General features: G+C 52.8%; 1 protein-coding gene across 2 annotated transcripts in view; it reads left to right on the forward strand.

The window, feature by feature from the left end:
- Nucleotides 1-19,341, forward strand: part of PRRX2 (paired related homeobox 2) — a 39,540-nt gene extending 20,199 nt beyond the window's left edge. Inside the window, exons 2-4 of one of the 2 annotated variants that reach the window (XM_084799986.1) lie at nucleotides 15,978-16,165; nucleotides 17,230-17,464; nucleotides 18,874-19,012. In XM_084799986.1, the coding sequence (XP_084656112.1) occupies nucleotides 15,978-16,165; nucleotides 17,230-17,424 (383 nt within the window). In that variant the 3' untranslated portion in view covers nucleotides 17,425-17,464; nucleotides 18,874-19,012. Of the gene's footprint in view, nucleotides 1-15,977; nucleotides 16,166-17,229; nucleotides 17,465-18,873 lie in introns of both variants that reach the window. The other variant, XM_084799985.1, reaches the window with a different exon arrangement.
- Nucleotides 19,342-23,520: the final 4,179 nt, after the last annotated feature.

The following is a 23,520-nucleotide window of genomic DNA, read 5'->3' on the forward strand; positions in this document are numbered from 1 at the left end:
GTTTGGTTACCCCACCCTCAGCCATGTCTCCCTTCCCCCTGGTCCCCAAGCCAACCTAAGCCCCACATCTTAGAGTGGAGGAGAAAGTTAAAAAAAAAAGTCTCTGTGCACCCTGCTGTCAGTCACTTGTGAGCATTTTTTCCTGCTCAGAAGTCTGCAAATTGGTTTTGTATCCTTTTTTTTTTTTTTTTTTTTTGAGACAAGGTTTCTCTGTGTAGCCTTGGCTATCCCGAACTCACTTTGTAGACCAGGCTGGCCTCGACTCACAGCGATCTACCTGCCTCTGCCTCCGAGTGCTGGGATTAAAGGTGTGCACCACCACGCCCGGCTTGTATACTTTTTGATACTTGGGTGAGCAAGCCCCCCCAGGTGGACTTGGGGCGAATGAATGGGAATGCTCTGCCGGTAAGTGGCTCAGAAAAAAGGTGAGCACTGCCTTTGATGTGGCCCCATCTCCTTCTAAAGTCCCTCTGTAGACGGGTTGCCGGCCAAGAAACCCTTGCAATTTGCAAGCACATTTGTGCCGCTGCGAGGAGGAGCCAGAGGTGCCACTCAGTAGCCCACTGTAGCTCACTCCAATCTATCACCAGATAATGGAGTGTGAGAGACTGCCCCTAAAATTCACAGTCCCCTCTACAAACCAACTAGGCCTTTCTCTTGATGGCCAGAAAGGGAGGGCAGCTCTCAGATGCACCGGTGAACCTGGTTGTACCCTGCTGCCGGGCTGGGGACCGGATGGCATTTTATCACCGACAGTCCTGAAGCATCCCACAAAGGCCTAGGGGCTAAAGGTCCCGGAGGCTAAAAGACCTGCCTGGTTGCCACCTTGGGGTGACCTTGGCGTGCAGAGGATGCCTTACAGCCCAGGATGGTGTATAGCCCGGCGCCCTCTCTGGCTGTGCCTTCTCTCTATATGGTCTCTCTCCCAGCCTCAGTTTCCCCGCCTAGGCGGTTGTTGGGGGTGGGGATGGTGACGGTGGTACCCGGGATGCGACAGGGCGGGGCGCGCCAGGCTGTTAACGGTGTCTGGGCCGCGGGGCTGCGGCGAGGCCGGCGCCAGGGCCGCGCCTGGAACCAGATGTGGCGGCGCCGCCTTGGCCGCCCCGGCGGCTCGCACGCTTGGCCTGGCGAGCACATGGCAGGCGGCTGCGGGCGCGGTACCCCCACCCCCACCCCCACCCCCCCGCCCCGGGCCCTACGACCCCAGGCCGGCTTGGCAAGAACTGGGCCCCGGGCAGACTGAGGGAAGGGGCGCCCTGAAAGCCAGCCCCCCACTGTGCCTAATTCCTGCACGTTAGGGACCCTCCCGCCCCCAGAGTTTGTTTGCTTAAGTCCTGCATAAGCTGTTTCAAAGCTGAGTCACCTCAGGGACCGCCAATTGGGAAGGGGAGGAGAGAAGCGGGGTGGGAGGTGGGGGGGGGGTTGCGGCTTTGAAACCCCAGTTCTGTCTTAGGTTTGTCTGTCATCCACCAGACCAACACAAGGGTCTCACAGAGGCCAGCAGCCCCAACCCATGACTCTGATGTCCCCATACCAGCCTTGGGATGGTGGTCCCAGGACTCTCTATGTGTGACCTGCTGGGGTCCTATGTCCTAGATTGGTAGAGGAGAGAATTCCATCTCCAGGAAGGCAAGGCTGGGCCAGCCCAGTTTAGCTACAGAGTGGCAAATGGCATTGTTCATAGGGGCGGTGAGTGCGGTGGTTTGAGCCCCTTTCCTGTGAGTGCTTGGGAAAGAGGAGTCCAGTCCTGAGGAGACTCCAGACTCCCTGGTGGGAGGAGAAAGGGGAGCTGCCCACTTCTACCCAACATGTCAATTTTCTTCTTGGTGCTGTTGTGAGAGAACGCCCCAAGCCTCTGCCGGGGCCAGGGGAGGACACAGAGGCCGGCCAAACTGCAATTTCTCTTTGGTCCTGGGCGAACAACCCCTACACCTCTTCCAAAATTTTAAAGGACTCATGGGCCCACTTCCCAGAGAAACTGAGGCCCAAAGAGCAGAGGTGGTAGTGGTGGCAGAGGGGAACACCGGGTTTGAGATGGAATCCAGTTTGTGTCTGGAGGTTGTGGGGACAGGGTGTTTAGCAGCAAACTTCAGAAAACAGAGAAAAAGGGGTAATGAATGAAGCTGGAGGACTTAGTTTCCCTCTCTCTCTGTCTCTGTCTCTCTGTCTCTCTGTCTCTCTCTCTCTCTCTCTCTCTCTCTCTCTCTGTGTGTGTGTGTGTGTGTGTGTGTGTGTGTGTGTGTGTGTGTGTGTGTGTGCATTTCCAATCCTTCAGCCATGAAATGTCCCAGGAAGCAGAGAGCTGATCTCTCTGAGATGCTAAGAGACACCTCTGTGTCACAGGCACATTTTCCTCTGCAAATTTCAATTTAGAACCAGCCATTTAGGGAGGGCAGTTAAAGTAACTTGCCTAAAGGTTGCACGGACAACGTGGCAAATGTGGAAGTTTCTGGAATTTCTTCCTTGGGGTGATGTAACCAACACCCACCCTTCCTCATAAGACTGGGTAGCCAGCCAGGCTTGGTGACGCATGCCTTTAGTCCCAGCACTCAGGGAGGCAGAGGCAGGTGAATCTCTGTGAGTTCGAGGCGAGCCTGGTCTACAAAGTGACTCCAAGACAGCCAGGATTACATAGGGAAACCCTGTCTGGGGGAAGGAGGGCAGGAGACTGGGAAGCCAATAAGTGTACTGGGCTTACTTACAGAGCATGGGGGAGAGGTTGCTTACAGGAGTTCGAGGGACCCCAAAGCAGCCACACTCGAAAGTCTTCTTCACCCAGAATGGATGATGGCTTTCCATAGCTACACAAATGGATGTCACACACACACACACACACACACACACACACACACACACACACACACACAGACTTAAAACTTCCTCCAACCTATGTACTGACCTCTTGGAGTCCCCAGGGCTATGTGCTATTACTGCAAAACTGCATACAGATGCTGGGACCAAAGGCTGGACCACTCAGGCGAGGGCCCAGTGACTTTGATTCTCTTCTGTGAGACACGGTCAGTAGCCCACAATCCTAACCTCCTCTCTTTAAGTAGGCACAGCTGGGCAGGCGAAGACGGTGGCTGTTTAACTTGGAGGACAGTGGTGTTCAAATGGATTTACATCCCCTTCAGATAAATAAATACCCACACTGTAGAGTTCTGTGCCCTAGGCACTGCATTAAGAACAGTGAGTATGGGCTGGAGAGGTGGCTCAGAGGTTAAGAGCACTGACTGTTCATCCAGAGGTCCTGAGTTCAATTCCCACACCCACATGGTGGCTCACAACCATCTATAATGAGATCTGGTGCCCTCTTCTGGCCTGCAGGTGTACATGCAGGTATACATAGTAAATAAATTAAAAAAAGACTGAATGTAAGCTGGCCTTGGTGGGGAGGCAGAGGCAGGAGGATCACTGTGAGTTCGAGGCCAGCCTGGTCTACAAAGTGAGTCCAGGACAGACAAGGCTACACAGAGAAACCCTGTCTCGGAAAAAAAAACAATTCTGGCTGGGTGTGGTGGTGCACACCTTTAATCCCAGCACTGGGCAGAGGCAGGCAGATCTCCATGAGTTCAAGGCCATCCTGGTCTACAAACCAAACCAAACAAAACGGGGGGGGGGGGGGGGGGCAGGGGCAGATTCTGATCTCTAGAGCCTCTCTCTATTGTTTCCTGTGGAAATGGAAACTTCTCTTCTTTTCCTTTTGCAGTCCTTGCCACAGGTGGCCCCTGAGGCCATGCAACATGGCCTGTTCTGAAGTGGAGGAATGAGGTTTGCATTCCCCCTAAGCCCCGGAGACAGGGTTTTTCTGTGTAGCCTTGGTTGTCCTGGACTCACTTTGTAGACCAGGTTGGTCTCGAACTCATAGCTATCCACCTGCCTCTACCTCCTGAGTGCTAGGATTAAAGGCGTGTGCCACCACCGCCTGGCTGCATTCTTTGTTTTAATCAATCAATCAATCAAACTTTATTAGACTTATTCATTTTATTTTATGTGTGAGTAGTGTGTGTGTGTGTGTGTGTGTGTGTGTGTCTACGTGCATTGGATCTCCTGGAAACTGGAGTTAGGAATGGTTGTGAGCCAGCATGTAGGTGCTGGGAATTGAGCCAAGGTCCTCTGCAAGAGTAAAAAGTGCTCTTAACTGCTGAGCCATCTCTCTCACCGCCGAAAAGCCAAAGAGACCAGAAGAGGGCACAAGATCCCTGGAGCTGTGAGTTGCCAGTGGATGCTGGGAACCAGATTCTGGTCCTCTGGAAGAGCAGCGAATGCTCTTAATCAACGAGCTGTCTCTCCAGCCCATCTTTTGCTTTGCCTTGAGATGGGACCTCATATAGCCCAGGCTGGCCTCAAACCCTCTATGTCACTGAGGATGACCTTGAGCGTCCATTCTCCTGCCTCCACCTCTGAGACCACAGGCACAGACACACCTGGCAATCCTCCTGCCTCAGACAGGATTACACACCTGAGCAGAGTAACTTTCCATTGAATCCATTAGAATTCATACTTCTAGGCGTTCATGCTTAAAGGCATGTGCCACCACACCCAGCCAGTGGTTGGACTGGCAAGCCCTACGATCCTCCTGTCCCTGCAGAACTGGGGTGACAGCCGTGCATGGCCACTTGCAGCCTTCTACCTGAGTGCTGTGGTCCAATTTCAAGTTCTTATGCTTGCCTGGGGAGCGTTTAACCCCTGAGCTGTCTCCCCAGACCCAATGGGTGTGTGTGTGTATGTGTGTGTGTGTGTTAGGTTTTTTGTTTGTCATTGGTGGTGGGTTTTTTTGGTTGTTTTGGGGTTGGGGTTTTGGTTTTTCGAGACAGATCTGGAACTCACTTTGTTGACCAGGCTGGCCTTGAACTCAGAGATCCACCTGCCTCTGCCTCCCGAGTGCTGGGACTAAAGGTGTGCCCCATCATATTCTGCTCAAAGGTTGCTCTTTTTTTTTTAAACAAGCCGAATGGCACTGGTAGAACCCAATGCAGTGGGTGCTCCTTGGAAGATTCAGGAAGGTTCAGTGTGAGCCTTGCCGCTGAAGGCCTGGGTCCCAGCTGAGGAAAGCTGCTTTAAGAGTGAACAGAGCTGGGCCAGGCATGTGACTCAGTAGGTAGAGCTCTTGCTTGGCACGCGCAAAGCCTTGGGCCCTCCCCAGCTCCATGTAAACCAGTCAAGACCCTGCACGCCAACGATCCCAGTGCAGGGGAGGTGGGGACAGGAGAACTAGAAGTGCCAGGTCATCTGCTATGCAGCATGGTGGAGGTCACCCTGGGCTACCTGAGGCCCTGTCCCCAGGGACCGTGAATCCGGGTGGAGTAGCACTCCAGAGGTAGGGGCAGGCAGACCTCTGTGAGTTCAAGCCAACCAGGGCTACATGGTGAGTTCTAGGCCAGCCAGGGCTACATGGTGAGCGAGTTCTAGGCCAGCCAGGGCTACATGGTGAGCGAGTTCTAGGCCAGCCAGGGCTACATGGTGAGCGAGTTCTAGGCCAGCCAGGGCTACATGGTGAGCGAGTTCTAGGCCAGCCAGGGCTACATGGTGAGCGAGTTCTAGGCCAGCCAGGGCTACATGGTGAGTGAGTTCTAGGCCAGCCAGGGCTACATGGTGAGTGAGTTCTAGGCCAGCCAGGGCTACATAAAGAGCTCCTGTCTCAAGGAGTGAACAGGATGTTCTTGCAAAGCGTTCTTCTGCGTCTGTGCTTCGAAGCATAAACCCAGTATTACTGTGAGGTCCTATGAGGCAATATACATCAGGGGGAGCATTTCCTAGAGCGAGGGGTGGCTGTCCTGTGAGGCTGCGACTGAGAGCATGTTAGAGGTGCTGGAAGATAGCTTCCTGGTGCGGATTCTGTGCATCCTCCATGCAGATGCCTGAGTCCTGGGTAGAACTCCAATGCAGATAGATACCGCACCCTGCTGGCACCCAGGCATTCCTAAGCCATCTGAGTTGGTAAACAGAGTGATCAGAGTAGCTAAGGTAGAGGATTGCCAGTGAGCAATGGAAGTCACATTGCACCCAGCACCCAAGATCCCAGAGCTGTGTGGCCTGGGGTAAGTTACCTTACCTCTCTGATCCTCACTGTGCCATACATACTGCAGCCTCGGTTTAATAGCCAGGCCCTTCCACATTTTAGGGAAGGCTCATAGCCCAGCGTCAAGAGTGTAATGAAAGTGGAGGAGGTGAAAGCCAAAGAAATAGGGTTGGGGAAAACTCCAACCCTAACCACAGGCCCCCTGCTGTGTGGCGCCCCCCCCCTCCCCCCCTGCAGAAAGTCCTGCTGGAGACAGCCCTTGGAGCCTCGCCTAGCAGGGCTGGGCCGAGCTTGCAAAGCAAATTTTCCGCCTCGCAGGGACTCACAACTGAGTCATGGAAACCTCCAGCCTTGCTCTGCAGCTCAGCTTCTGGGAGGGCAGGGCTGTCCAATGGTCAGGGTCGCAGCAAGTCTCATAGGCCCCAGGATGGAAGGACAGAGTGATGGGCATGCCGTAGCTGGGCTCCTCCCAAGAGCTGGGGCAGGACCAGAAGGATGGGGCTCCTGGGGCCAGAACCTGGGTTTGGGGGGGGGTGAGTCCTGGGGAGGGGCTAGAGGTTCCTGATGGGGACAGGCAGAGCTCTAGCCAGCGGCAAACAGGTCTTCCTGGGAAAAGGCAAGTGGGGGCAGGGCTGATTTGGGAGGTATCCCCCACTCAACAAACATCCAGGAAGGCCTTGGGTGCCTGAGGAGACGGGAATATCGCTGTTCCAGAGAACAGGAGGAATGTAGGACCTTTGAAGAGGAATCTCTCAGCCCAGGACCAGTTTTCCTCCTAGGCTGATCTGGAAGTGAGGAGCGTTTATTGTCTGGATGGCTGCTACCTGAATCCTGGCCCAGTCGCCAGACTGTAGTTCTCAGCTTCTTTGCAGTCCACCCAGGAATCCTCAGCACAGAGATGGGCAGGTGGTAAAGTTTTGTGTCCCTGAGTGTCCAGGAAAACAGAGCTTGGAGCCCCAGTCCCTTGGAGAAGAGTCCTTGGTCAAGTTGTGCCTCGGTTTCCCCATTTGCAAATAAGGGGCTTTGTTGATGACCTCTAAGATCTCTTTGGACCTTGAGTCCTTTAGAGGATGCATTATTGGAGTAGAGACCCCAGAGCTGGCTTTGTTCACGCCAAGCCTAGCCAGGCATGTGGCTCGTGTCTGTAATCCCAGCTGAGGCAGGAGGATTGCTATGAGTTTGAGTCCAGTCTGAGCTATAGAGGGAGACCTTTCTCAAAGAACAAACAGCAACACACAAGGGGCTGGTGAGATGGCTCAGGAGTTAAGAGCACTCACTGACCTCCCAGAGGACCTGGCTCAGTTGCAAAGCCCTCATCCTGTGGTTCACAACATCCAGTGACTCCAGCTCCAAGAATTTAGACACCATCATCTGGCCCCTATGGGCATCCACACACATGACACATTTATACACACCGCAGCTGGGCATGGTGGTGCACGACTTTAATCCCAGAGTTTGGGGAGGCAAAGGCAGGCAGATCTCTGTGAGCTCAAGGCTACCCTAATCTACAGTACAGGACAGACAAGGCAACCTCATGAAAACCTGTCTCAAAACAAGTAAACAAAACACAAAACCTGATCGGGCGGTGGTGGCTCACACCTTTATCCCAGCACTTGGGAGGCAGAGGCAGGTGGATCTCCGTGAGTTCGAGGCCAGCCTGGTCTACAGAGTGAGTTCCAGGACAGCCAGAGCTGTTACACAGAGAAACACTGTCTTGAAAAACCAAACCAACCAAACAAAACACAAAACCAAAAAACTGGATGTGGTGCCTCATGGGTCTGTAATCCCAGCCCTGGTTGCAAACTGAATTTGAGGCCATCCTAGACTACCTGAGACCCTGCCCCAAACATGCAAACAGAAAAACTCCATGCTGTCACAGGAGAGAGGAAAACTCCCATGGCCCCCTTGGGCCTCTGTGTCCTGGTCTGGAGGTGGTTAGTAGGCAATGCCAGGCCTTATTAAAATATAGGCCTTAGGCCAAATTGGCAATTGGCCATCAGCCTTAGATTAAAACCAGACAGATGACATGAAGTCCTTCTGGGACTGGCTGTAAAGGTGGGCTGTCCTTGTCCCCACTGCCCCTCCAGTTCCCCATGTACTTAAGCCACAGCCAGGTGCCTCACTCTGCAGTGCTTAGGGTTGGGGGTGTGGGTTGTCACAGGAATGGAGACCAGGTTGCCCATCTGTGTGACCAGGGGTGATTGATCTGGTATGCTGAGACCTGAGAAGTCACAGGCATGGGAGGGGGAGGGGAAAATGACACATAAGGAATGTTGCCACTGGTACTCTGGTGCCTCACCAGAAGGCCCAAGCCTGTAAAACCGTCCTCTGTGGGACTTTTGTGTGCCTGGCCTTTTTTTTTTCCCCTTTCTTTCTTTCGTCTGTTTTCCAGACAGGGTTTCTCTGTGTAGCCCTGGCTGTCTTGGACTTACTTTGTTGACTCACAGAGATCTGTGTGTCTCTGCCTCCCGAGTGCTGGGATTCAAGGGTAGGAGCCACCATGCCTGACTGCCTGGTGTTTTGTTTTGTTTTTTGTGCTTGAGAACAACACAAAGGTAATGAAGATGCCCCTTACATCCCTGTCCCCGCAAGCCTCACAACCTCATTTCTCAGAAGCTTTGGCTTTGCCTGTGTCTGGTTTCCTTGAGTCAGCCTGCTGTAGCTGACCCACATGTGATGCTCCCTTGCCTACTGTCTCACGGAGGGTACCAGAGCCCTTGAACATCGCCCACCCTTATCTACACTACCATCAACTTTGTTTTTGTTTGTTTCTTTGTTTTTTGTTTTTTGAGACCGTGTCTCTCTTTGTAGCCCTGGCTGTCCTGGACTCCCTTTGTAGACCAGGCTGGCCTTGAACTCACAGCCTGCCTCTGCCTCCTGAGTACTGGGATTTAAGGCGTGCGCCACCATGCCCAGCCAATTTTGTCTCTTACTGTCACCCGCTTTTCCAAGCACCTCAAGTCTGGGAGATTCATAACCATCGCCATGGCTTCATTCTTTCCCAACCCCAGTTTTCCTTTTGTCCCTACCCCTACTTGTCATTCTCTCTCTCTCTCTCTCTCTCTCTGTGTGTGTGTGATGTATATGTATGTGTTTGAGTGAACAAGGCTGTGCATGTTCCAACACGCGTGGTGCGTGGGTAGAGGTCAGAGATGAACCTCACCATCTATCTCAAGCCACGCTGTTTTGTTCTCACTGTATGCAGCTGGTCTGTGACCCTCCAGGGGTTCCCTGGGCTCCACCTCCAATTTTTCAGCCATAGGGCGGCTGGTAGCGTCCTCAGCTGCAATGGTGGCCACACTTGCCCAAGGGCCTGAGGACACCTTCCTGGGCTCCATGGACTGTGAAGGGAAGTTGCCCTGTGTAAGTCTTACCAGGGGACCCGGAGTGTTGGGGACAGAGGCCAGCTCCACCTGAGAGTCGAGCCAAGTCTTGGGCCCCTGGGACCCCAGCTGTCATGGAACTGACTCCTGGAGCAGGAAGCCCTCAGAACCCTGACAGACCCCCGTCACTGAACTCATCACACAGGACCCCCACCCCCGCTTCCTGGGTACAGGGTGGCCTCACAGTCAGGCCTGTGCACCCCGCATAGGACTCCCCCTTTGCAGCTGCCAGGAATCTGGGCAACAGAAGCATCCGCCTCTTCCCACCTCCTTCCTCTATCCAGGCCTTTCTGGGGAGACCTGTGGGCACTCAGGACTGCCATCTTGCCCAGGCAGTCACACGCAACCACCCCTGGAGGCAATGAAGACCCTGGTCTGTGAGCTGCTCCCTAAGTTGGAACCCCAGCCCTGGCATTTAGTCGTGTGCTTTTGGCCTGTTGCTTAACCTACCGTGCCTCGGTTTCCCCCACATGTAAGATTGTGCCGAGAGCCACCAGTGAAAGGCTGGTGAGGGGTTAAAGGAGTTGACCTGCAATTCTTCTGTGGGAGTGGAAGGGCACGCATGGCTGAACTATACTGCTGGTTTGTGGGCCTGAGGCCTTGCCTAGGGTTTCTCTCACTCCTTGGTCACCAACAGTCCACTCTATTCTCACCCTGTTCTTTTCCGGTTTTTTGTTTGTTTGTTTGTTTTGTTTTGTTTTGTTGTTTTTTGAGACAGGGTCTCTCTGTGTAGCCTTGGCTCTCCTGGACTCCCTTTGTAGACGAGGCTGGCCTTGAACTCACAGTGATCTACCTGTCTCTGCCTCCTGAGTGCTGGGATTAATGACATGCGCCACCACGCCCGACTTCTTTTCTGGGGTTTTGAGACAATGCTTCATGTAGTCCAGGCTGGCCCCAAACTCACTCCGTAGCCCAGGATGACTTTGAACTTCTCATCTTCCAACCTCTCCTTTGCTGGTGCTGGGAAGGCCAGTGTGCACAGCCACGCACCGGTAGAGGGGGCAGACCCCGGGCGGCCTCACTTATGCTAAGCAACACTGCTGCTGAGCCACGCCCCCACGCCTGAGCCACGCCCCCCCCATGGAGCGTTCTCCCTTCCAGCTCGATTTGTAGCCCCCAGGGCGAAAGTTGTGCGTTTCTTCTTCAGGGACCTTTCAGAGGAACCCTGATCTCTACCAAGGACTCCTGAAATCTTAACCAGTTCCCACTGGGGGGGGGGTCTGTGTCGCCCCCACTTCCTGCCTGCTCTGCCTTCTCGTAGCTGCTCCCTCCTCCGAGAAAGGCCTCGTGTTAATTTGTTAAATCCGAGTCAAGGTCCCAGGGACCAATGGTTTATTTTTCCGATCCTGTTGGCAGAGATCACGGCGAAAGGAGCTTATTTGGTCAGAATGGATGCTAATTAATAAAAAGTTAAGTTATTTGGGTTGGAGCTCACCACAGCCCAGGGGTCAGGCACCAATGACTGCTCGCAGTGTCCACAGCCCCTGAGAAAGGCAGGATGGACAGGCTGAGTTTATTTGTCTTCTGAAGAAAGCTCAGCGAATGCCCAGCAGGCTATTTACTCCCTTAAATTACACGGAAGGAGAAAAGCCGAGCAGGCCTTTTAAATGTCTCTGAGTCACAGTCAGCCAAATAAATGCTACGTGTGCCCGTCACTTTGTCATCGTGAAGTCATTGGAAACAGGGTCACTTCGGTTATAAGAGACCAAAATCCGAAACAGGCCTCCCATCTCAGGGCTCCGGCCCAGCCTCTTCGAGGCACCAGAGCAGTGGGGGAGCGGGGGTGGGGGAGCGGGGGTGGGGGAGCGGGGTGGGGGTGGGGGGTTTGGGCTTTGTAGATTTTCTGTTTGCCTGCTCCTCTGGTTTTATTGTTCTGTTGTTGTTTTTGTTTCTTTCTGTTCTGGAAATGGAACCAGGGCCCCATCAGTGCACTGGGCCTCCTCTTCACGCCAGAGTCAGGGGCTCACTAACTTGCCCGCGGCTGATCTTGAACTCGCTCTGTCGTCGTCGTCGTCGTCGAGGCTGGCTTTGCACTTGAGATCTTTCACAATGATCACAATGATCGTTAAATGTGTTAATCACATGCGATGACAGGGCCCAGCCTGTCACACAGGGCAAAGCAGAATTGTGGTCCTAGAACCAAAGGAAGCTGCGGGCAGCTCTACCAGGATGCAGCCCACCCAGGGAGCAGCAGCCAGGGAGGGGGCGCGGGGGCAGGACAGGACCTGCACGCCAGTGGCCTAGGGGGCTTGGAGCCGCATTTGTTTATTTTCCAAATACTTGAAGCCAAGCTTGGAGCCCAGAGGGAATCCCTGTTCTCAGGAGGTAACCAGGAACCTGTGACAACAGTGGCCCCACTGGGACAGAGCTGTGGGATCAAGGACTGTGACCTCTGGGGGCTGCTGCCTGGCCTCGCCAGTGGCTGAGTCCCGGCTCTGTCCACCGCTGTACTGGAGAGGACCAAAGGACCAGGCTGTCACACAGAGCAGGGGGCCTCATTTGTTGAGCAATGGCTGCCTGTGCTCTGGCACTGAGGGCTCTTACCCCAGCTTGTGTCATAGAGCAAACCACTGTCCCCAATCTCCCATCATAGAGAGTTCCTTTAGGGACAAGACACTGCTCAGGTCTGCCGTGCGGGGCTACCGAGCCTTTCAGCAGGCAAGGGTCTCAGCCACAACCTCACAGCCTTGAATGGGAGTGCCTACAGCCTCAGTTTCCCCACGGTGAAGTGACTCAGTACCTCACAGCCATGCTGGGCTCTCATGGGAGGCTGCAGGATCATTTCTCGTCCAGATTGGTTTTGCTGGAGCGTTCTGCATTCAGATATCCCCGCTGTTGTGACCCTGGCTGGCAATCACTAAAACCCCTCAGTGGACCCCTGCTGGCATGGGGAAGGGGCTGGGCTTTGAGAGTCTTTGCTGTAAGTCACCACCAACATATCTGACCTCAAGGTCTGTTGTGTCTTCCCACAGCCGCTCAGTGAGTTGAAGCCTAAAAAAAAAAAAAGGTTTTCATTAAAAAAACAAAACAAAACAAAACAAAAAAGCAAAAACAAAAAACCCAGTTTCCAATTGCTCAGAAACTTCCAGAAAAAAACGCTCCTTTTTTTTGGCTGAAATGCCTCCTGTGTTGGGTGTGTGCCCAAGTGGCGTTGCCTGCAGGAGGGTGGAAGTCAGCTCTGGGGTGGCTCATGTTCCAGAAACTTCCATCTCTACTTTTGGGCTCTTGTTCACCACCTGACTTTCAGCACCCGGCCTCAGTTGTTTTGGTTTAGAATTTCTTTCCCGTCAAGGGATGGGGTGGGGGTAGGGGTGGGGTGGGGGTGAGGGTGGGAATGGGGACGTTCCCAGGCACTAGGCAGGCTCATCCATCTTAGACTTTTCTCCCAAGACCAGACAGGGGTGTGGAGTGACAAGGAAGTGGGGAGGGGGAACAGGTGACAAGGCGAGCTTGCACCCGCCATATTGTGTTCCAAGCCACTGCCCCGCCTCCTTGCATTTGGCTCATGTTTGCAAGTCCCTTCCCCAAGAGGGATAACTCTGAGTTAAGCTAGCTCCTGCTCATCTGCTATGCCCGGGTCCCTCGGCCTAGCCTCTGCTGGCGTTTTGGAACAGATGAAGCCTGGACATGGGGCGCAGCGGGTGGGGGCAGGGGGCATGCTGGCCTGTGTGCTGGAGTCCACTGACTAGCGTCCCTAACTCTTACTGTTAGTCCTAATAGCACCTGTGATAAACCAAACTGTCTGCAGGACTGGGTTGTAGCTCAGTGGTGGAGTGCTTGCCCAGCATATGAGGCCCCGCTTCCATCCCTAGGATTAAAAAAAAAAAAAAAAAAGATCAGTAAATGGGTAAATAAATTGAAAGTGGGTTTAGGGGCCTGGTATGGTGACATGCTTCAGCACTCAGGAGGAAGAGACCTGAGGCTCTCTGTGAGTTCCAGGCCAGCCTGGTCTACATATTGAGTTCCAGGGCAGCCGGGACTATGAGAGACCCTGTCTCAAAAAAAAAAAAAAAAAAAAAAAATATATATATATATATATATAGAGAGAGAGAGAGAGAGCGAGAGAGCGTATATATATATTACGCTGCTGCTGCAAGCAGCAGAGGTGGGAAATGACTGGGACAGGCCTATGAGGTGCTGGGCCACACCCAACACTTGCCCATTGGCCAGAACTCCCGCTTCCAGGAATCTGCAACAAATATACACAGCAAAAATGCAAGCTTCCGCCAAGCAGTGGTGGTGCATGCCTTGGGAGGCAGAGGCAAGTGGATCTCCGTGAGTTCGAGGCCAGCCTGCACTACAGAGCGAGTTTCGGGACAGCCAGAGCTGTTACACAGAGAAACTTTGTCTTGAAAAACAAAAACAGAGCTGGGCGTGGTGGCCCACGCCTTTAATCCCAGCACTCGGGAGGCAGAGGCAGGTGGATCGCTGTGAGTTCAAGGCCAGCCTGGTCTACAAAGCAAGTTCAGGACAGCCAAGGTTAACACAGAGAGACCCTGTCTCGAAAAACCAAAAAAAGAAAAACAAAAACAAAATAAAACAAGCAAACAAACAAAAATGCAAACTCCCCAGGACTAGAGAGATGCCTCAGAGGTTAAGGGCATGGACTGCTCCTCCAGAGGACCTGAGTTCAATTCCCAGCAACCACATGGTGGCTCACAACCATCTGTGAGATCTGGTGCCCTCTTCTGGCGTGCAAGTGTACATGCAGGTAGAGCACTGTATGCATGATAGTAAGTAAATAAATCTTTTTTTTTTTTTTAATTCAAGCTCCTGTGTACGTGGGGGCAGTTTATTGGGATGTGCTCTTAGCTTCAAAAGATTAGAAATGCACAGTTGTCTATCGTAAGAACCTTGTGAACGGGCTGCAGCTGCACAGGGAGGAAATAAAGCTTCCTGTGCAGCTGTGAAGAGGAGCAGGAAGGTTCCGCTCAGCGGCTGAATAAATGAACCCAGGAAGGCTTGTGACAAGGGGGGAAACGTGATTGGTAAAGACAACGGTTTCCGTAGATGAGAGAGAAAATACTGCACGTGTTGTATCATACGTGAAGAAAACACAATACCCGGGGGGGGGGGGGGGAACAGAGCAAAGACTGACTTAAAAAATGGTTCCTGTGGGCTAGAGAGATGGCTCAGCAGTTAAGAGCACCGCCTGTTCTTCCAGAGGTCCTGAGTTCAATTCCCAGCAACCACGTGGTGGCTCACAACCATCTATAATGTGATCTGGTGCCTTTTACAGATAAAGTACTCATATACAATTTAAAAGGGGGGGGGAACAAGAGGGAAAAGTGGAGTTAAGTGTGCAGAATCGAGATGGAAGGCTCCAGAATATTAGTAATTAAAACAGACTACCCAAAGCCCCAGTGCACATGGCATGGCGGCATTCTTGCTGGCTTTTAAAGCTTGTATTTTGCAGTCTTACAAACCATGGGGCAGCCTGGGGCCTTTGCTCTGGTTGACATGCTCCCATGGCAGCTGGACGTGGCATCACGGCAAGTGGTGTTTCTTGGCTATTAGGGCACACCTTTTAGGAGCTGGGAGGTGGCTCAGTGGGTGAAATGTTTGCTAGGCAAACATGAGGACCTGAGTTCAAATCCCAAGCACCCATGTGAAAAGCTAGGCACCTGTAACTGCAGCACAGGGGTTGGGGGTGGAGATAGGCAGATCATGGGAGTTGTTGGCCACAAAATCTGTCTAGCTTAGGTCAGAGGGACAGTGTCTCAAATAGATGAATAATGCATGGATAGATGGATGGATGGGTGGATATATGAGCAGATACTAGATGGATATATGTAGAAGTGGATGGATGGATGGGTGGGTGGATGGATGGATGGGTGGGTGGATGGATGGATGGGTGGGTGGATGGATGGATGGGTGGGTGGATGGATGGATGGGTGGGTGGATGGATGGATGGGTGGATGGATGGGTGGGTGGATGGATGGATGGGTGGGTGGATGGATGGATGGATGGATGGGTGGATGGATGGATGGATGGGTGGGTGGATGGATGGATGGGTGGGTGGGTGGGTGGATGGATGGATGGATGGGTGGGTGGATGGATGGATGGGTGGGTGGGTGGGTGGGTGGGTGGATGGATGGGTGGATGGATGGGTGGGTGGGTGGGTGGGTGGGTGGGTGGATGGATGGATGGATGGGTGGGTGGATGGGTGGATGGGTGGGTGGATGGATGGATGGGTGGATGGATGGATGGATGGGTGGGTGGGTGGATATATGAGCAGATAATAGATGGCTACATGGAGCAGTGGGTGGATGGGTGGATGAATAGATGGATAAGTGGCTAAGTAGATGTATTGATGGATGCGTGGGTGGGTTGATGGATATGATTGACAGGTAGGCGAGGAGATCAATAAACATGGGCAAAAGATAGCAGGGGAGCTAAGAGGACGTGTCCGACCCTCAGATCCGAGGTTACCTGCAGAAGGAGTCTCAGGAAAGCCAGTGTAAGAGGAGCAGGTGGCTGATACCATGGATGTCCTTGGACAGGGCCATGGGGGACCTCGTGTGGCACAGGGGACATTGTGGGCACTCTGCTGACCCTCCACCGTTCCTCAGGTGACTGTCCCAGCCCCGGCCGTGGCAGTGCTACCAAACGAAAGAAGAAGCAGCGTCGGAACCGAACTACCTTCAACAGCAGCCAGCTGCAGGCACTGGAGCGCGTGTTTGAGCGCACGCACTACCCTGACGCCTTTGTGCGTGAAGAGCTAGCCCGCCGCGTCAACCTCAGTGAGGCTCGTGTCCAAGTGAGTGGGGTCCATCCAGAGTGTCCCAGAGAGCTCACCTCAAGGCTGGTGGCCACTGTTGACTCAGGGAGAGGCACTTGCCAGTGGAGGGGGGGGGGAGAGGGGGGGAGGGTACAGAGGGTGGGGGGGGTGTTACCTCAGAGCATCTGGAGGCAGCTAGTGACACAGAAGGAACAAGACGTCTAACCCCTATCAGTCTCTCCTTGCAAATGAATAGATGCGTGCACAGGCAGGCTATGTTACTATTCGGGGAGCTAATGTTTGTGCAAAATAATAGAGCAGGGGGGATGGGAAAATGTCCCAGACGGTAGTAACATGCTTGCTGTGGTTTGAGGGCCTGAGTTCGATCCCCAGCACCCATGTGAAAAGCCAAGTGAGTCAGTGTGCATATGCAATGCTGGGGAGGTAGAGACCAGGGGGTCCTGGGGGACCGTTGGCAGCCAGACTAGAGCAGGCAAGCTCTGGGCTCAGTGAGAGACTCTTTCTCAACAAACAAACAAGTAGAAAAAGAAAATATGGGGAGTGAACATAGAGATCTGGGGGGCTGGAAAGATGGCTCAAGAGGTTCAGAGCACCGCCTGCTGCTCTTCCAGAGGTCCTGAGTTCAATTCCCAGCAACCACATGGTGGCTCACAACCATCTATAATGTGATCTGATGCCATCTTCTGTCCTGCAGGTAGAGAATTGTATATGTATTAATAAATAAATATTAAAAGAGAGAGAGAGAGAGAGAGAGAGAGAGATCTGATAGTGGTTACTGACCACTGACCTCCACACACCCATGTGTGTGAGTTCGTGTACATGTACCCACCACATACATGCACAGAGAGGAGCTTAGAGCAGCGCCATGTGTGATGCTTTTGGAAAATGTCTGTCTTGGGTGCCCACCTGCCCTTGTGATCACAGGACCGGAGGGCTCACCTGTCCGTTTCTCACATGTGTCCTACTCCCCAGCGTATAACGCAGTCGCTGTTAATCATCCCCATCCTAGAGTCAGAGGGTCAGAGAATGAAGGCATCAGCTCAGGTCAGGGGCAGCACACGTGTGTGTGCTCCGACCCACAGGTGTGTAGGTCTCCTCAAAGTCCGCCAGCGCCTGCCTGCCATGCCCTCCCTCTCAGGTCTGGTTCCAGAACCGCCGCGCCAAGTTCCGCCGGAACGAACGTGCCATGCTGGCTACTCGCTCTGCCTCGCTGCTCAAGTCTTATGGCCAAGAGGCTGCCATTGAGCAGCCTGTGGCTCCTCGACCTACCGCGCTGAGCCCAGATTACCTGTCCTGGCCAGCGTCATCCCCCTACAGGTGAGAATGGGTCAAGGGGGGGGGGCGGGGTTAGCTGGGGCCCCATGAGATCTCTGAGGCTGCCCCTCCTAGTTTGGATGGATGAGTGTGTGTATACATGACAGTCCAGGTGGGTGTTAAGGAGCCTGCTCATGCGTGCACAGCTCGTGTGTGTGTCTACATGAGCGTTGATATGCGTGTGGAGAGGAGAGAAAAGCCAGGCCTGCCTGGAGGGGAGCAAACCTGAGGTAGCTAGAAGATTGCAGGAGGTCTTAAAGGCAGACCCAGCACCCTGTGTCCACGTGGCCTTCAGGCAGGAAACAGAGTCCAGACTTCCAGTCCCGTGGTCCTGATGAGATCAAGAGCCATGTGGAGGAATGGCTCTGTGGCTTACAGTAGATGGATGGATGGATGGATGGATAGATAGACAGACAGACAGAGACAAACAGATGGGATAGATGATAAGTAGATAGATAGATAGATGATAGATAGTAGATAGATATTATAAAAAGCTCCTTCCAGCCGGGTGGTGGTGGCACACGCCTTTAATCCCAGCACTCAGGAGGCAGAGGCAGGTAGATCGCTGTGAGTTCGAGGCCAGTCTGGTCTACAAAGTGAGTCCAGGATAGCCAAGGCTACACAGAGAAACCCTGTCTCAAAAAAAAAAAAAAAAAAAAAGAAAAGAAAAGAGAAAAAAAAACAAACAAAAAGAAAGTTCTTTCCTTGGCCTGGACCGATAGCTCGGAGGTTAAGTGCACTGACTGCTCTTGCAGAGGCCCTGGGTTCAATTCCCAGCACTCACATGGCAGCTCACAATTGTCTTTAACTCCAGGTCCAGAGGATCTGACACCCTCTTTTGGGTTCTACCAGGACCAGGCACTCATGGTGTCCTGACCATACATGTAGGCAAACACTCATACATGTCAATTAAAAAAATAATAATAATAATATAAACCTTTGAAAAATGCTGGCTCCCTCCAAGATGGCCAGGTGGGGAGGAGTGGATGCTAGGGGGCTGAGCCACCGTATCCTACAGCTCCAGGTGTAGCCATGGCCTCTGGGTCTCCAACCTCCGTCCCTCATCTATCCTCTCCAGAAGGACTTGGCCACAGAGCAGTGCTAGGGGACAGAACACATGTCCCACTCTCAGGAAGGTCCCGATCCAGAGAGGAGTGCCAACAAATAAAAGTCAGCGAAGGTCTCACACGGTAGTTTAGGCCATCCTCCTGCCTCAGCATCCCAGGTGTTGGGATTATAGTAGTATGAGCCACTACATTGGGCTAGAGAGGCTCCTTTGACCCAGGGCTGCCTCTGGGTGTTTGTCTCCTTCCCCAGCCCTGCAACCCTGGCCCAGGGCCACCCTGAGCTCATCAGAGGAAGTGAGACTAGCCAAATGCACCAATGGGATTCCCTGTTTCCTTTCTCCCCAGCTCTGTGCCTCCCTACAGCCCCGGAAGCTCAAGTCCCGCAACTCCTGGGGTCAACATGGCCAACAGCATCGCCAGCCTACGCCTCAAGGCCAAAGAGTTCAGCCTACATCACAGCCAGGTGCCCACAGTGAACTGACAGTGTGCACTGGGCCCAGCCTCCTCCTTGGCCCAGTGACAGACAGCAGCAAAGGAACCGGCCTTGTCTGTCTCTGTTCTCAGACAGACTGGGCAGCCTCCTTCCCCGCCCGTGCCTTCTCTCCTTCCTGAGTTCCAGAAGTCCGCTGAGTACTGGAAGCGCAGCTGAACACTCCTCGGCCTACCGAGGCTGAGGTTGTGGCCTGAGGCCCCCTGGAGTGGCCTGGCCGGAAGGCGGAGCAGGAGTCCGCCAAGGAACTCACTTATGTATTAAAACCAAAAAGCTTTGTCTTTAAGGAATAAACCATTTTTTTTTTTCTTAAGCTCCACGAGGCTTCAGAAGGATGAGCCGGGGGTGGGAGGTGGGTCCCAGAGGGTGCCAGGACCCGGTTAGCCTGGATCACAGCCCTCCTGGTGGGCAGCAGTCTGAAGGCAGGCCTACGCCTGGGCTGGCTCACACAGCAGCCTCGGTGGGGCTCATTGCCCGCACACCTGTACGGTTCTGCAGGTATGGTCCTGTCACCCCACTCAGGTGGGAGGAGGTGTGGACCTGTCACCCCACTCAGGTGGGCGGAGGGGCAGAAGGCAGAGCCTGCCCCAGGCTTCACTTCTGAGCCCCCTCAGGACACCTTGAGGAGTCTTGCTGGGTGACTGGCCAGGGCACACCTTTCACTCCATGGGGTGTGGAGGATACGTGACCATTCCTAGAGTGTGGTCATGGGATTAGATTCTTGGTACCGAGCATGAGGAAGTCATGGAGGGTACCCAGGCTTCCTTTCCAGTTGCAGGGATAAAAGCAACGTGAGGGGTTTACACTGGCTCCTAATTCCGTGTGACATCCGCCATTGTCAAGGTGGCAGGATCTTGAAGCCGCTGGCCACACCCAGAGTCAAGAGCAGAGAGAATTAATGCATGGGTAGGTAAGCGCTCAGACCTACCTCCACACTTCCACAGCAGAGCATCCCCAAGCCTGGGGAGTGGTGCTGCCCACGGTGGGCGAGTCCTCCCACACCAGACAGCCTGCCACAGCTAACTTGATCCAGACAGGCCCTCACATCGAGACTCTCTTTCCAGGTAATTCCATTTCATGTAGAGCTGATAATTAAAACTAAGCGTCACAAGCTGGAAAGATGGCTCAGTAGTTAAGAGCGCCTGCTGCCTTCCCGGAGGACCTGAAAACACAGCAAGCTGCTCACAACCCTCTATACCTCCATCTCCAGGAGGTCTAATGCCCTCTTCTGGCCTCTGTGGGTACCTGCACTCATTTGGCAAGTGCACAGAGATATCCATTCTTATATATTTTTAAAAATTAGCATTAATAAGAATCACAGGATGGCACAGCCACAAGGTCCTAGACAGACTCCCAGCACAGTGCTGGCAGCTGAGGTCATTAAAAGGCTTACCCCGTTCTCCCTATTCACAGACAGGAGTGGGGTGACAGAGGACATGTGATACCAGGCAGCGTCATCATTTAGGAGGGTCTGCAAACAAGAAAGGTAAATGGGCTGGCAGTGGTAGCCCACACCTTTTGTCCCAGCACTCGGGAGGCAGAGGCAGGTGGATTGTTGTGAGTTCAAGGTCAGCCTGGTCTACAAAGTGAGTCCAGGACAGCCAGGGCTGCACAGAGAAACCCTGTCTCAAAAAACTAAAAAAAGAATGAATGAATGAAAGTAAGAAAAAGAAAAATGGATGGAGGCTATCTAGCCCTATACCATGGCAGAGAGAGTAAAACCTTTCTACTAAAGGAAGGAAGGAAGGAAGGAAAGAAAGAAAGAAAGATCCCAGGATCCTTTCCACCATGGTACCTGCCCCAGGTAGATTGACCCTTTAGAATGGTAGCACAGTAGCCAGGCACAGTGGCACATGCCTATAATCTCAGCACTCTGAGCTCGAGGCCAGCCTTGTCTACAAAGTGAGTCCAGGACAGCCAAGGTTACACAGAGAAACCCTGTCTTGAAAAACCAAAAAACTAAGGCTGAGGAGATGGCTCAGAGGTTAAGAGCACTGTCTGCTCTTCCAGAGGTCCTGAGTTCAATTCCCAGCAACCACTTGGTGGCTCACAACCATCTGTAATGTGATCTGATGCCCTCTTCTGGCATGCAGGTGTACATGCAGGCAGAACATTGTATGCTTAATAATAAATAAATACATCTTTTAAAAAAAGAAAGAAAGAAAAGCCAAAAAACCTAAACAAAACCAGAATGGTGGCATAGCTCTCTAGATGTGGTTAGAGCTGTGGCCAGATTTCCCCATAGCTGCGCCTCTAGCGCATATTCTGTGGGCCATGGCGCTTTAGACAGCCTAAACCAGGTATTCTTATGCAAAGGACATGCTGTAGCTCAGGATGACCCTGAACTCCAGATCCTCCTGAGTGATGGACATGTCTCTCTCTCTCTCTCTCTCTCTCTCTCTCTCTCTCTCTCTCTCTCTCTCTCTCTCTCTCTCTCCCACCCCCTGGTGTGTGTGTGTGTGTGTGTGTGTGTGTGTGTGTGTGTGTGTGTGTGTGTGTGTGTGTGTGTGTGTGAGAGAGAGAGAGATGTGCATGTAGTACCTAAAGAGGCCAGAAGAGGGCATCAGATTCCCAGGCGTTGGAGTTACATGCAGTGAACTGCCGGATATGGGTGTTGAGAACCAAACTCCCATCCTGTGAAAGAGCAGCAAGCACTCTTAACCACAGAGCCATCTCTTCGGCCCCTGGGTACCCGTGTTTCTTTAGAAGGTATTGAAAGGTTGGAGTTGAGCTGAGGGTGGGGGTGCATTCCTTTAATCCCAGCACTCGGGGAGACAAAGGCTGGCAGATCTCTGTGAGTTCAAGGTCAGCCTGGTCTGTAAACTGAGTCCAGAACAGCCAAGGCTACACAGAGAAACCCTATTCTCCACTCTACCCCCAAAAAAAGAAAGAAAAGAAAAAAGAAAGAAAGGTTGGGGTGCAGCTCTGTTGGCAGATTATTTCCCCACCATGCATAAAGCCCAGGGCTCTGTTTCTACACTACCTAAAAGTAGACAAGGTTATGTACAACCCATGTGTCTTTTAAATATTTATTTATTTATTTATTATTTTTGTTCGCTTGTTTTGCGTTTTGTTTTTCGAGACAGGGTTTCTCTGTGTAGCCTTGGCTGTCCTGGACTCGCTCTGTAGACCAGGCTGGCCTGGAACTCACAGAGATCCGCCTGCCTCTGCCTCCTGAGTGCTGGGATTAAAGGCATGCACCAGTGTGCCTGGTTTAAATTTATTTTTATTTATATGTATTGTATGCCGCCTGCTTGTCTTCGTGTGCACGGTGGAGCTGCAGGTGCCTGTGGTGTCCAGAAGAGGGCGTCAGGTCTTCTGCAGTTATGAGCTATGTGATGTGAAGGCTGGGAACCCGGGGCCTCCGCAGGAGCAGCAAATGTCCTTAACTGCTGAGCCATCTCTCCGCCCTCCCCCTACAGCCAGCCCTGCCAACTTTCTCCTTTATAGTCCCCAGAGACGAAATACCACCAGGAGCTGAAGGCTGGACTGTCTACTGGAGGCGTGGGGGTCCCCCTGAGTGGGGGCCTGGAAGGTGGGCCCCAGAAATGCCAGCTCTGGAAAATGCTGGAGGCCCTGTTCCCACGATGGCCATGAGGATGTGAGTGTCACTTCCATTCTGGCACTCTAGAAAAAACAAACCAGCTTAATAGTTTGCACATGGTGCTCTGGGAAGCCGAGGGAGGGCCATGCCGCCCTCTCTGAAAAGCTGAACTTATTTAAACACTGCTGTCCCTGGCTGCAGATCTATGTGGGCAGCATCTTGGGCACCCGGCCCAGGCTATCATCTTTCTATAAACCCAAGGCACCTGAGGTCCAGGAGAACTTGCACTCCATTCTCCCCTGGCTTTGCCTATTTGACCAAAGGAAGAAGACATTGTGTTCGCTTTTCTTTCTTTTTTTTTTTTTTAAGATTTATTTATTATTTATACAGTATTCTGCCCACAAGTGTGTCTGCAGGCCTGAAGAGGACACCAGATCTCATTGTAGATGGTTGTGAGCCACCATGTGGTTGCTGGGAATTGAACTCGGGACCTTTGGAAGAACAGCCAGTGCTCTTAACCTCTGAGCCATCTCTCCAGCCCTGCTTTTATTTCTTACAGCAGACAACGGGGCAAGGGGGCGAGCACACACTCGAGGCCACAACATGCTGCATCATACCTGTTTTTTTTTTTGGGGGGGTGCTTTGGAGCGGAACCTGACTTTGTGAATGCTAGCTAGGCAAGCACTCTACCAACTGAGCCACAGGTCCACTTATTTTACTGTGGAGTGAAAGGTAGACATCAAAATGCTCCTCCGTGGGGCTGGACAGAAGGTGGCGCTGTAGCCATGCCTGTAAACTCAGCCCTCGGGAGGCAGAGACCAGGTGGATCTCTGTGAGTTTGAGGCCAGGTCAGCCAGGGCTACACAGAGAAACTCTGTCTCGAAAAACCAAAATAAATAAAGAGTGTGTGCTGATGCTTTTACAGAGGATCTGAGTTCAGTTCCAGTACCAAACTCCA

This window comes from Acomys minous (genome assembly GCF_964271855.1).
Source record: "Acomys minous genome assembly, chromosome: 10".
Taxonomy (NCBI): domain Eukaryota; kingdom Metazoa; phylum Chordata; class Mammalia; order Rodentia; family Muridae; genus Acomys; species Acomys minous.